This window comes from Propithecus coquereli, unplaced genomic scaffold, assembly GCF_000956105.1.
Source record: "Propithecus coquereli isolate 6110/MARCELLA unplaced genomic scaffold, Pcoq_1.0 Scaffold28, whole genome shotgun sequence".
In the NCBI taxonomy this organism is placed as follows: Eukaryota; Metazoa; Chordata; class Mammalia; order Primates; family Indriidae; genus Propithecus; species Propithecus coquereli.
In genome coordinates, this window is record NW_012148396.1 from 9,493,918 (window position 1) to 9,505,655 (window position 11,738).

At 38.2% G+C, this 11,738-nt stretch overlaps 1 protein-coding gene across 1 annotated transcript in view; it reads right to left on the reverse strand.

Annotated features, from left to right (window-relative positions):
- The window catches only part of PTK2 (protein tyrosine kinase 2), a 235,961-nt gene that overhangs the window by 64,077 nt on the left and 160,146 nt on the right, over positions 1-11,738 (reverse strand). Inside the window, exons 16-20 of the mRNA XM_012648123.1 lie at positions 10,983-11,096; positions 8,951-9,066; positions 7,857-7,957; positions 4,934-5,023; positions 1,176-1,380 (exon numbers count right to left, since the gene is read on the reverse strand). Coding sequence (XP_012503577.1) covers positions 1,176-1,380; positions 4,934-5,023; positions 7,857-7,957; positions 8,951-9,066; positions 10,983-11,096 — 626 coding nt within the window. The remainder of the gene's footprint in view (positions 1-1,175; positions 1,381-4,933; positions 5,024-7,856; positions 7,958-8,950; positions 9,067-10,982; positions 11,097-11,738) is intronic.

Consider the following 11,738-nt stretch of genomic DNA (forward strand, 5'->3'; position numbering starts at 1 on the left):
CCACACTAGGGGTCTTCATTCTTCCGGGAGATACTCTCCTTATAAGGAATCTTGTCTAGCAGGTTGAGCTGCCTAAAGATGTGGTGAGAAGGTTAGGCCAGATGGGCTTTCAGGGTATTTTGGACCCTGATATTTGGTGAGTTTAATGAAAAAAAAACTAAAATGTAGCAAGTGAAAAAAAGAAAACCCACATAAAATAAAGGAAGTCCCTAAATGCGAAAACAGGTGATACAGCACACATTGAGCCATGTTGCTGTTTACATAATTAAGCTCCTCATACCTATGTACTACATTATAATATCTTGTTTATTAGAATACTAAGTCTCACTCTGAACCCTCATTCAATTCAATTCAACAAATGTTTATTGAGCACTTACATGGTGACAGGTCCTGAGCTTGGTACTGGGGCTATAGAAATGGGCAAGACAGTGATGCCGAACCGAGCAAGAGCTCTGAGTCTAGCCAGGGACACAGACAAGCAAACCAGACCCTCTCCAGGCCAGGTGACAGGGCAGACTGTGCACATTTCTCACAGGGATTCAGAACGCTAAAGGGTCCTGTGTGCTCCTTCCAGGAGAGGTTTGGGGGTCTAACAGTGCCTGGCACAAAGCAGGAGCCACGCTTAAACAAGCAATGAATGTTTAAACTCTAATAACAAAAGTATTCAAAAGGTGCCAAAAGAGTGGCTATCTCTTTGGAGGTCGGCTGATTAGGAAGGTTTTCTGAAGGAAGTAACATCTGAGCTAGATTCTGAAAACTGAATAGGAGTTTATCAGGTGGCAAAAGTGAGGAAAGGCATTTCAGGGAAAGAAAATAGCATAGTGAGTGTGTCAGGAGAATTATAAGTATTTAGGTATTGCTGGAGCATGAAGTGTCAGGGAGATGAAGGGGCTGTGTGAGATGAGATTGGAGAAGTAAGCAGGGACTACATTATTACAGGACTTATAAGCCATGTTCAGTCAGAAGCTAGGGGAGAGACATTTGATGATAATCAGAACTTTATTAAGATATAATTTACTTACAACTTTAGCAAGGCACAAAGAAATGCAAATCAACTTTAAACAAAAAATAGTTCAGCCTTAGACATACTGATGAAATGACTATAAGATGCTATTACTGCAAGGAGAAGCAGCATGATCTGCCCCCAACCCAGCCCTCTCTACCCCCACTCTTACCTGAGCTGAGCTTTAAGTTCAGTAAACCTGGGCCGCCTGCTGGGGTCATAAGCCCAGCATTTGGTCATAAGGCTGTAGAGGGTAGGAGGACAATTTGGAGGCATCGGTAATCTTTCCCCATTTTCAATTCGACCAATCACATCATTGTTCTTCACTCCTTGAAAAGGCTTCACACCATGCATCAGTATTTCCCACATACATACACCTGTGAAGTAGAAATAAAACATAACAGTGAACTCAGCATTGAAAGCGTAATTCCCAGGCTTCAGGAATAATGTTATAGTTGGCACTAGAGTACCAGCTGTGAAATTTTGGCCAAATCATCTAACCAAAGCAGCATTCAATTCATTCTATTATAAAATAAGGACAGCAATAATGATTTAATGTGAAAAATGAAATGTTGAATTATCATTGAGGAAAAAGTCATAATTTTTCTCAGAAGTTTATTTCCCTGAAAATCCTACATTAGAAAATGGCCCACCAGCCACAGTAATACTTCAAGGCTTAATGAACCAGTTCAAAATAAGCTGAATGTGGCCGGGCGCGGTGGCTCACGCCTGTAATCCTAGCTCTCCGGGAGGCCGAGGCGGGCGGATTGTTTGAGCTCAGGAGTTGGAAACCAGCCTGAGCAAGAGCGAGACCCCGTCTCTACTAAAATTAGAAAGAAATTAATTGGACAACTAAAAATATATAGAAAAAATTAGCTGGGCATGGTGGCACATGCCAGTAGTCCCAGCTACTTGGGAGGCTGAGGCAGAAGGATTGCTTGAGCCCAGGAGTTTGAGGTTGCTGTGAGCTGGGCTGACGCCATGGCACTCATTCTAGCCCGGGCAAAAGAGTAAGACTCTGTCTCAAAAAAAAAAAAAAAAGCTGAATGTGTCAGGTGCAGTGGCTCACATCTGTAATTCTTTGGGAGGCCCAGACAGGAAGACTGCTTGAGGTCAGGAGTTCGAGACCAGCCTGAACAACATAGAGAGACTTCATTTCTACAAAAAATAGAAAAATTAGCTGGGCGTGGTGGTGCACACCTGTAGTCCCAGCTACTCGGGAGGCTGAGGCAGGAGGATCTCAAGCCCAGGAGTTCCAGGTTGCAGTGAGCTGTGAGCACACCACTGCACTCCAGCCTGGGTGACGGAGTGAGACCATGTCTCAAAAAAAAAACTAAATGAATTTTAGATCCCCCTCTTGTCTTCACTCCAACTTATTTATAATTACAGCAGCTGACCTAAGGCCCAATAAAGAAAATCCTAAAATTTAAGTCTTAGGGTTTTAGAAAACTCAGTTCCCTTAAAATGCCTCTCTTAACAAGGTTGACCCGTCCTTGCCTAGGGTGCATAATGGCATGATTTTTATACGGTTTATCCAGGAATCAGTCACTGATTTCCCACAGGAAAGTTGTGGACTACTCTGGGCTGCAGAGATTTTCTCCACGAATGCCACAATGTGAGCTAAAAAATTCACCTGCATTCAACCCTTGGGAAATCAAACACTTTCTTAATATCTTCTAAATAATCCTTAAGAATTCACCTTTAAAACAAAAACTCCTAAAACTAACAATGATGACCATATAATGCAATGAAAAGGAAACAGAGAAAATAGACTGGCCGCAATGGTAGATGTTTCCCCCTAGCACTTTATAGTCACTACTCTACACTGTGGACACTCTGGGCTCCTGGCATCTTCTGAACATGCCACAAACATGCCTTTGTGTTACATTCTCTGTGTTTAATGCCTGTTTCTTCCTCACAAACGCTCTTCTTTGTAGGTACACTTGTAATGTAGTTCTCTATAACGCTTTTTCTGAGACTCCACCTGGAAAAGTTACTGTCATTTCAAATCTATTCTATCATAAAACATACACTGTACAACTGGTGCCTTGAGAGAAACTGTGACTTTATTTTTATATCTTTAGTACCTAGAATGGTATCTGCCTGAAAGGAGGGAAGGCATATTACCACCTTAATGTGAGTTAGCCAAAAATCCAAGAATTTCAAAGTAAAGAGTTTGACAAAAATAATGCCTTAGTGCTATTTTTCTCACCAGAAGTTATGACAATATTATGAGTAATAACACTGGGTATCGTTTCTTGAGAACTTAACATGTCCCTGGTACCCTTCTTTGAAATTTAGATATATTATCCTTAATTCTCAGAATAACCTTATTTTTCTTTAAATACAGATCCCCTAATTATTAAAAAAACAATATATGACACACACACAAAAAAAAAAACCCAGGGAGAATGCTGATAACTAAATTATGACACAGTCCTTTCTTACCCCTTAGAATTTTTACTTTATTCTTACCAAAAGAACTCTTTTAAACTCATGTGGACATCAAAGTAACAATAATACAGACAAAATAAGCAAAGTCCACATGAGAGCAGAGAAGGGAAACTGCATTAAAAAATGCCCAATTATCAACAGTTATTTTATTATTGTAAAATGCCCCTGATTTTAAGATACATCTTAGTTCTAGAAATGCTAAAATGTTTAAAAATAGGCATCTTAGAATCTTTGAAATATGAAATGTTGTTAAGAGGCTAAGTAACTTGCTCCACAGGTTACACAGCTAGTAATTGAAGCCTTGGGATTTGAAATCACATCAACTGGACTTCAGAGCCTTTTCTAATCATGTCATGCATATTCTGTTCTACTTGAAAGTTGTTTCCTTTACCTAATTATCGATTAGGGCACTACATGGCTATTAAGAATTAATAGCAAGTAAACATAAGAAAACAATAAGAATACTTGATAAATATATTTTTATTTACAGGAGAAAAAGGTACATGAGTTTAACAGGGCATCTCCTCTAAAGCAAAGATAACATGCACACAAGACTACAGGATCAACACGAGTGTTATGATGAAGACAGAAAATATAGAGAATGTAGAGAAAGAGCCTTTATGTCTGGTTGAGATACCTACTACATAAGGCTTCATGGAAGAGGGAACATTTACAGTGGATCTTGAAGGTTAGATAGGATTTCAGTTGGAGGAGAGGGTGTAAGGATAAGGCACTCCAGGTAGAAGGAACACCACCAGGAAAGGTGAGGGGTGAGGTGGAGGGGAGTGCCGTCCACGTTAAAAAGAGTAATTTTAAAATTTGGATAAAGTAGTTTGAATAAGTAATGTAGGACTAATTAAAGCTGGGCTTTTATCCCATCTGGGAGGTACTACAATAACCACAGAGCAAGAGGAGGATGATGACTATCTTGGAGTAGGCAGGAGGGACAGATCAGATATCAAAGAAGGAGAAGCCACAGAGGACGAAGGATCGAACTTCCAAGCCTTGAGACAAGTCGGGAAGGCAGTCAGATTCCAGAATGAAGAGATGAAATACGATTGTAAAGACTCTGGATTGGAGAGGCCGCCAGAGTCAGACAGATATGTTAACTGTTAAAGTCATTTACATTAAAGGAATGAATGAGATGGCAAAAGGAAAGAGAGGCGAGAAAGGAGGGAACACACAAGATATCTCCCCGTGAGGGAGAAAGAGACAGCAAAGGGAACGACAAGGAAGAGTGATGGAAGGAGCTGGCGCATTGAACAACGGACCGTTATAGAAGCCATGTCCAGAAGCTGAAGCACAGGAGATGCCAAAAACTATTTGCCAAGTGAACCAAAGAAGTCTGAGGAAGGAATTGGTCAGGTTAGGGAAGGTAAATCAACCTACATTTTCTGAAGAGATAATGTTACGTTAATTTTGTATAATATATAAAATATAAGTTTAAAAAAACACAAAACTTTAAGAAATACTCACCAAACATCCACACGTCACTAGCTGAGGTAAAACGTCGAAAATTGATTGACTCTGGAGCCATCCATTTAATAGGCAATTTTCCTTTGGAAGCTAGAAGATTAATTTTAGAAAATAAATTTTCCCTGTTCCCTGCTAAGAATCTAACAGAGCTAGACTGAGATTTTCAGTATTGAAATAAAATGCTTCAACCATTTGACCCCTTGGAATTCCCATTTCTTTGGGAGAACTACTTTTCATTTCCTTGATGTTTTGTGGTTATTTGGGGGTGAAGAGCGGTTAGATGAGAGTAGAGAAATAACGATGCCCTTCCCTCTATAGAGGGGTGGGGAGCAGGGAGGTGGAGCAAACCCAGGCTACCAGAAGTATTAGCTTGCAGCTCCATTACAGAAGGTTTCACAATTCAGCAGAGCAGATCCTCATCTATGGGTTAGAGCCCTTGCTCCACAAACGTTCTGCTAATAATAAATAGTGGATGGTTGATTCTCACTGGTAGTAGTTATGTTCTATAAAGTCATTGCAAACACAGAACCCCTGCTCCTAGGAGAAATCTGTAAACCATAACACAGATTTCACATAAATTACAATGTTAAATCCTAAAATAACCCACTCTGGTGGGTTCTTTTTTCTTTAGAAAATGTGTTAAGTAGTCATAACAACGTGGGCAGTAAAATATTAAAAAAAGAAAAAAGAAAATGTGTTAAGTAATTTGCCTGAGGCCACCCACTAACAGGAACCAGAGTTGGGATTCAAGCCCCCTCCAACTGGCTGGAGCCTAAGCTGCAGGCTCTGTGCTGCCCCCTCGCAACCTGGCTGAGACAGGAGGGAGAGTGCTGCCTTGTTGGACCTCAGCTGGGAATGGGCGTTTCAGGGACACTCAATTTTTTTGCTGCTCTGTACAGCACCTTGAGTACTGATTTGGGGGGTTAGAAACAAATTTTAGCCACTAGATGAATGCACAAATACAGACTACACGGATAATCGAGATTGACTGTATCTTTACCAGCATGTGGATAACAAGAAGGGATAATAGGATGAGAAAGATCATTTCTTTAGGGAAGCCTAAAATCAGCCCTCTTTGTAGGCCTAAAAAGTCATCTTTGTGCCACAAAGGCAAACAACTCACAACCTTAGTAAATATTCGTCTAACTGCTGAGTTCCCAAGGTGAACAATCAGTGCCTTTCATCAAAGAATTCTCATTCTAAAAGGTAGACACAGAAGTATACTCAAATCTGGTACAAAGTGTAATAGAGATATTGAATACAAGCCAAGTATCCCAGAAGTGGAGGGGAAACAGTGACTGAGAGGGTGGCCAGGGAAGGCTGCAGAGAGAGGACACATGAAAGTGGAAGGAGTGGGCTGGGGGCAGGGCACAGGAGTAGGCATCCTGGTTCACAGGGGCTTGGACAGGGGAAGCTGGGACTGGACTTTCTTCTATAAGCAATGAGCTGCCTCTGAAGACTATTAGAATTCTTAGAAAGAGGAACACTTTGAAGAATCCCTTAACCTTTAGCAGTTATTTTCCCATAGCCTAACAGAATTTACACTTGTTAACCTTTCTGAGATGATAGTTACGAGATATAGTATAAAATAAAAGAACTAGATTTATATGTAAAATTCTGGGCTCATTTTGCTGCAATACAAAAATCACACACACTAAGAAAAAACTGGCCTCTGTAAAATGGTAGTAATAATAGTACATATACTAATAACATGATATGGATTAATCCAAACCTTAGCTGAAATTCTACGAATATGAAAACATTAATAAAAATATTTGTTCAATAATAATATGGAGAAACAATTCAGTATGATTCCAAGATTAGCAAAAGTAAAAAAAATTCATGAGCTAGCTTTCAGTTAAAAAACTAATGGGTCAAAGTTGATGGAGTGAGCAGACTGGAGATTTTTCAAGTCAGACCCCTTTTACAGAGGCATCTGCTGTGAGATGACTGTGTCTACTGGTTGAAGAACATCTGGATTGATTCCAATTTTTGGGCTATTACAAATGAAATTGCAATTAACATTTTAGTACAGGTTTTGTGCAAACATAAGTTTTCATTTCTCTGGGACAAATGTCTAGGAATGGAACTGGTGGGTCATATGGTAGCTGCATGTTTAGTTTTTTAAGAATTTGCCAAATTCTTTTCCAGAATGGCATTACCATTTTACATTCCCACTAGCAATTTATGAGTAACTTAGCTTCTCTGCATCTTTGTCAGCATTTGGTATTATCACTGTTTTTTATACCAGTTCTGATAGGTGTGTAGTGAGTGTTACCTCGTGGTCTTAATTTGCATTTCCCTAGTAGATAAACACGTTGAACAACTACATTTTCACGTGCTTATGTGTCATTCACATAACCTCTTTAGTGAAATGTCTCTTTCTATCTTTTGCCCATTTTCTAACGGCATTCTTTTTTCCCCCATTGAATTTTGAGAGTTCTCTAGATACTAGTTCTTTGTCAGATATTTGGTTGGCATATTCTCCTACTCTGTAGCTTCTCTTTCATCCTTTCAACAGAGTCTTTTGCAGAATAAAAATTTCTAATTTTGATGAGGTTCAATTTATAATTTTTTTTTTCCTTTTATGGATCCTTGTTTTTGATGCCAAATAACAACCTTCTGCCTAGTCCTAGATTCCAAAGATTTACTCCTGTGTTTTTTTCCTTCAAGTTTTATGTTTTATAATTGAGTATAATCCTTTTGGAGTTAATATGAAGTGAAATCTAAAGTTCATTTCTTTTTTGCCTAGAGATATCTAACTGCTCCAGCACCATTATTGAAAAGGCTGTCCTGCCCCCACTGAAGTGATTTTACATCTCTGTAAAAAATCAGTTGAGCATATTAGAATATACCTCTTTTAGGAATACAAATACATTAAAGATTTTGAATCTATTTCTTAGTTACTGCTCTGATTTCTTACCTTTGTAATAAGTACTATCTTCCATATATCGGGATAATCCAAAGTCTCCTAATTTTACACAATCATTTGAGGACACCAGAACATTCCGAGCAGCAATGTCCCTGATAAAGAAGAATTTGAGACAATAAATCTTAACACAAGAAAAACAAACATAAACACATCTGTATTATATAAAGGCATACTGACAGACACTTTTGAAAGGCAGTTTATATATAATACAAACTGACTTATTACATGTTTTTTTCATATATAAATATATATATATTCTTTCTGGCAGATATTTACTCATTAATATGATTATTTTGAATGATGGCAAAATGTTTCTCAAATAATGAAAGTCCTTATTACTTTTCATAAACTCATATTACCAACTGTATTAACTGATAGTTATACACTACCACAGTCTGTAACCTTGCAATCACTAAAGAGATCTCATTAAATAAAAGTTATCTTCTCAACACTTGTAAAAGATTTTGTTAATGTGATTTTCTTTTTCTTTGTTTTAAGAGACATAGTTTTTGTTTATTTCTTTTTTTTTTTTTTTTTTTTGAGACAGAGACTTGCTCTGTTGCCCAGGCTAGAGTGCCATGGTGTCAGCAAAGCTCATTGTAACCTCAAACTCCTGGACTCAAGCAATCCTCCAGCCTTGGCCTCCGAGAGTGCTAGGATTACAAGTGTGAGCCACCATGCCCGGCCTATTTCCTATTTTTTAAATGTAGTTTAACACTGGCTAACAAAACACTAACTCTAATATAATATTTGGCAAATAAAGTGTAAGGGCTTTCACTTGCACTCAGAGACTTGGGCTGTAGATATTAATAGAAATTCTCGCCAACAGACATCACTTTTAAGACTGGTATCCTGGAAGGTCCTCGGGGTCATTTCGACATGTTCACTGCTCCAGTGCCAAGTACAGGCTCTCAATAGTATGTGTGTAAAACATAAATGACCCAAGGGTATCACAACATGTTTCAAACTCCATAAGTGGAAAAATCCTTTAATATGTGTATTAATATGTTATGGCAGTTCAGTCTCATAGAACATAACTACCCCTGCTTAGGAGGCAACTTAACAACTTTATGATTGTATCTTACCTGTGTACAAATCTTTTGCTCTCTAGATACGCAAGAGCCGTACTAAGCTGATAGGCATACAGGATCAAAGATGCTAGATCCAAACTGTATTTCCTTACTTGCAAAAATGACCTCAGCTTTTGGAACAGTGGCCAAGATAAAAAAGAAAAAGAATTAGTAACAGAGAATAGAAATCAGTAACAAAAAAGCTACATTCAATGACAATGCCAACCATTTCCAAACACCTTTTTAATAATAAGAAAATGGCACCAATTTTCCCTTAATAAAAGAAAGTGTAACAAATTAAACATTTTTAACTCTGGAATTACAGTTAATCATTCTTTATTTAAAATCCTATTTTAAAATTAAAATCTTTTGGACTATAGACAAATTCCTAAAAATATGTAGAAAGATGTATGTCAAGGGAAGGAATAAAAGCACACTATAAATTACTACTAAATAATAAAAGCTGGAGGACAAAAAGATCTGATTATTATTGAAATAAGCCTAATACACCTCCACTTCAAACCTTATTGTGTCTTTGGGAAGTTGTAAGGATAAAGTAATGAGGAGAAGGGAAAGACAGAAGGTATTCTCCCTCTCTTCCTCCTGCATGAAGTCTGGTATGCAAAAGGGCAAAACAGTCACATGTTGGGTATTTAGCCCATTGGCCTAACTAGTTCTGATCATCACTGACACTAATTCAGCTAAACGCTAACATGACAAAAAAAGGCAGATAAATTCAATACCCTAATTCTACAAATAAATGAAAGAGAAACATTTAGCAATAATTTTTAAGCCAGAAGAATTAGCAAACTCTCCAAAAGCAAAAGCAGAAAAATACTGTGAACAAAAAATACACAGAAATAATCCATTTGATTTGGAAATGTAGGGCAGAGGAAGAAGAAGAGATGTTTAGCTGATAAAAACAGTGCTGGCTGGCCCCCATCTGTCCAGCCTGGAGTGCCTGATTCAGCAGGCCCAATGTGGGGAATGAAAATTTGCATTTCTAACAAGGTTCCAGGTGATTGCTGATGGTGAGGTACTGATTAAAGAGTTTCTATATTCTGGAGAAAGTCAAAGAGAGCTATTCTGTAACATTTCTTTTTTTTTTTTTTGTCAAAGACACGGGGTCTTGCTCTGTTGCTCGGCACGATCATAGCTCACTGCAGTCTTGAACTCCTGGGCTCAAGTGATCCTCCCACCTCAGCCTCCTGGCTCACTGGGATTACAGGCATGAGCCACTGCACCCAGCTTTTCTAATTCACATTTTTAACACACTGACTAACACACTAGAAAAAAAATTTTTTTCCTTGGGGCCACAGTGTTTATGAAAACAGAATAAAAACTTCAAAAACAAAATGACACTCTCTAATTTAAAGAAAATTTATTATTTTTTATTGTTTTCTGGTGTGAGTTATATGCAACTTGAAAAACAGTTCACGTGGCTAAAGAGATGTGAGTCACATACGTCTCATGAGGCCCTGGGCTCAAAACTAGCGTGAGCTAAATACAACTCACATGGCAGTTAATGTGTTAAAAGAAACTATGAGTAATACCAGTTGGTCTAAAAGACATTGCAAAGTGAATTCTCAAAAAGATTAAGGAAATGTTTAGATTTACAGCATTTAGATTTAGATTTTCAGCATTAATTTACCCAAACTCCATTAACATTGCTTTTTTCATCCTCAAATCATGGGGCCAGCTCTTTAGGCAATGGCACCAGAGAGTAAAAAAGAACCACTTGGTCACGTGTTGCTACTAGTCCTGATATAACATTTGGTTGGGGAAAATACTGCTGCCAGTATTGTGTGAAGGAATTATTTGGGACTTTAATGAAGATATTTATACCAGTATTCTCTGAACCGAAACCATAACAACATATACTCTAGATCAGAATTTGCCTGAAAATCCAAGATATAAACTGTATACTACTTCCCTTTCTTAAACAAAAGATATCAAACACTGAGTGTAGACTTAATGATTATGAAGCATGAGACTACTGTTTAGTCATTGTGACCAGACAGAAGGTAAAATTTGGGGATCACAGTACCTCTCCGAGTGTGCACAGCTCCATGATTATCCAGACGGGGTTCTCTGTGATGACTCCAATCAGCTTCACAATATGAGGGTGGTCAAACTGACGCATTGTTACTAGGGAAGTAAGCTGTCCAGTTATTTTTTGGAAAACATCCAGTTTTTCTGAAGACTAGTTCAATTAAGACACAAGGTTGGCAATATGGGAACTTTAAACTCAATTCCATAAGTCAGTTCAGCTTACAAGTAGGCATAAATTGGCACAAAAAGGAAAATCCTGTCACTGGGGCACAAGATAACCATTGCAGTGAACTCATTAGCAATTTTTCAGGGGAAAATATATTGCGAATAAAGGGTAAAGAAAACCCTTTCTTTTTTCCTATGGATAAATTTGACCTTGGACTAACCTAGGTTTTCCTCTGGAAATCTGATAAAGTTTGAATGTGTAATTCATTTATTAGGCAACAATATGGCAAAAATCACTCTTGACTGATAAACTGCTGGAGGAGGAGGTGGAATGGGACTGTAAACACCTGGTAGGAAGCCATAGCTCGGAGCTTGAATGTGGAGACTATGATAAATGGGCCCATTCCTTGCAGGGCCCTGGAAGCCACACCATGGAGCTGTGACAAAGGATTTCTATCTTGGACAAAAGTGGTTCCTGTATTCACCACTGTGGCCTTGTCCCCTTGCACGTAACTGGTTGGTTTCAGAGTCCTAAAGACAATTAGTTCCTAATAGGAAAAAGTCCATTTTTTTTTTTTTTTTTTTT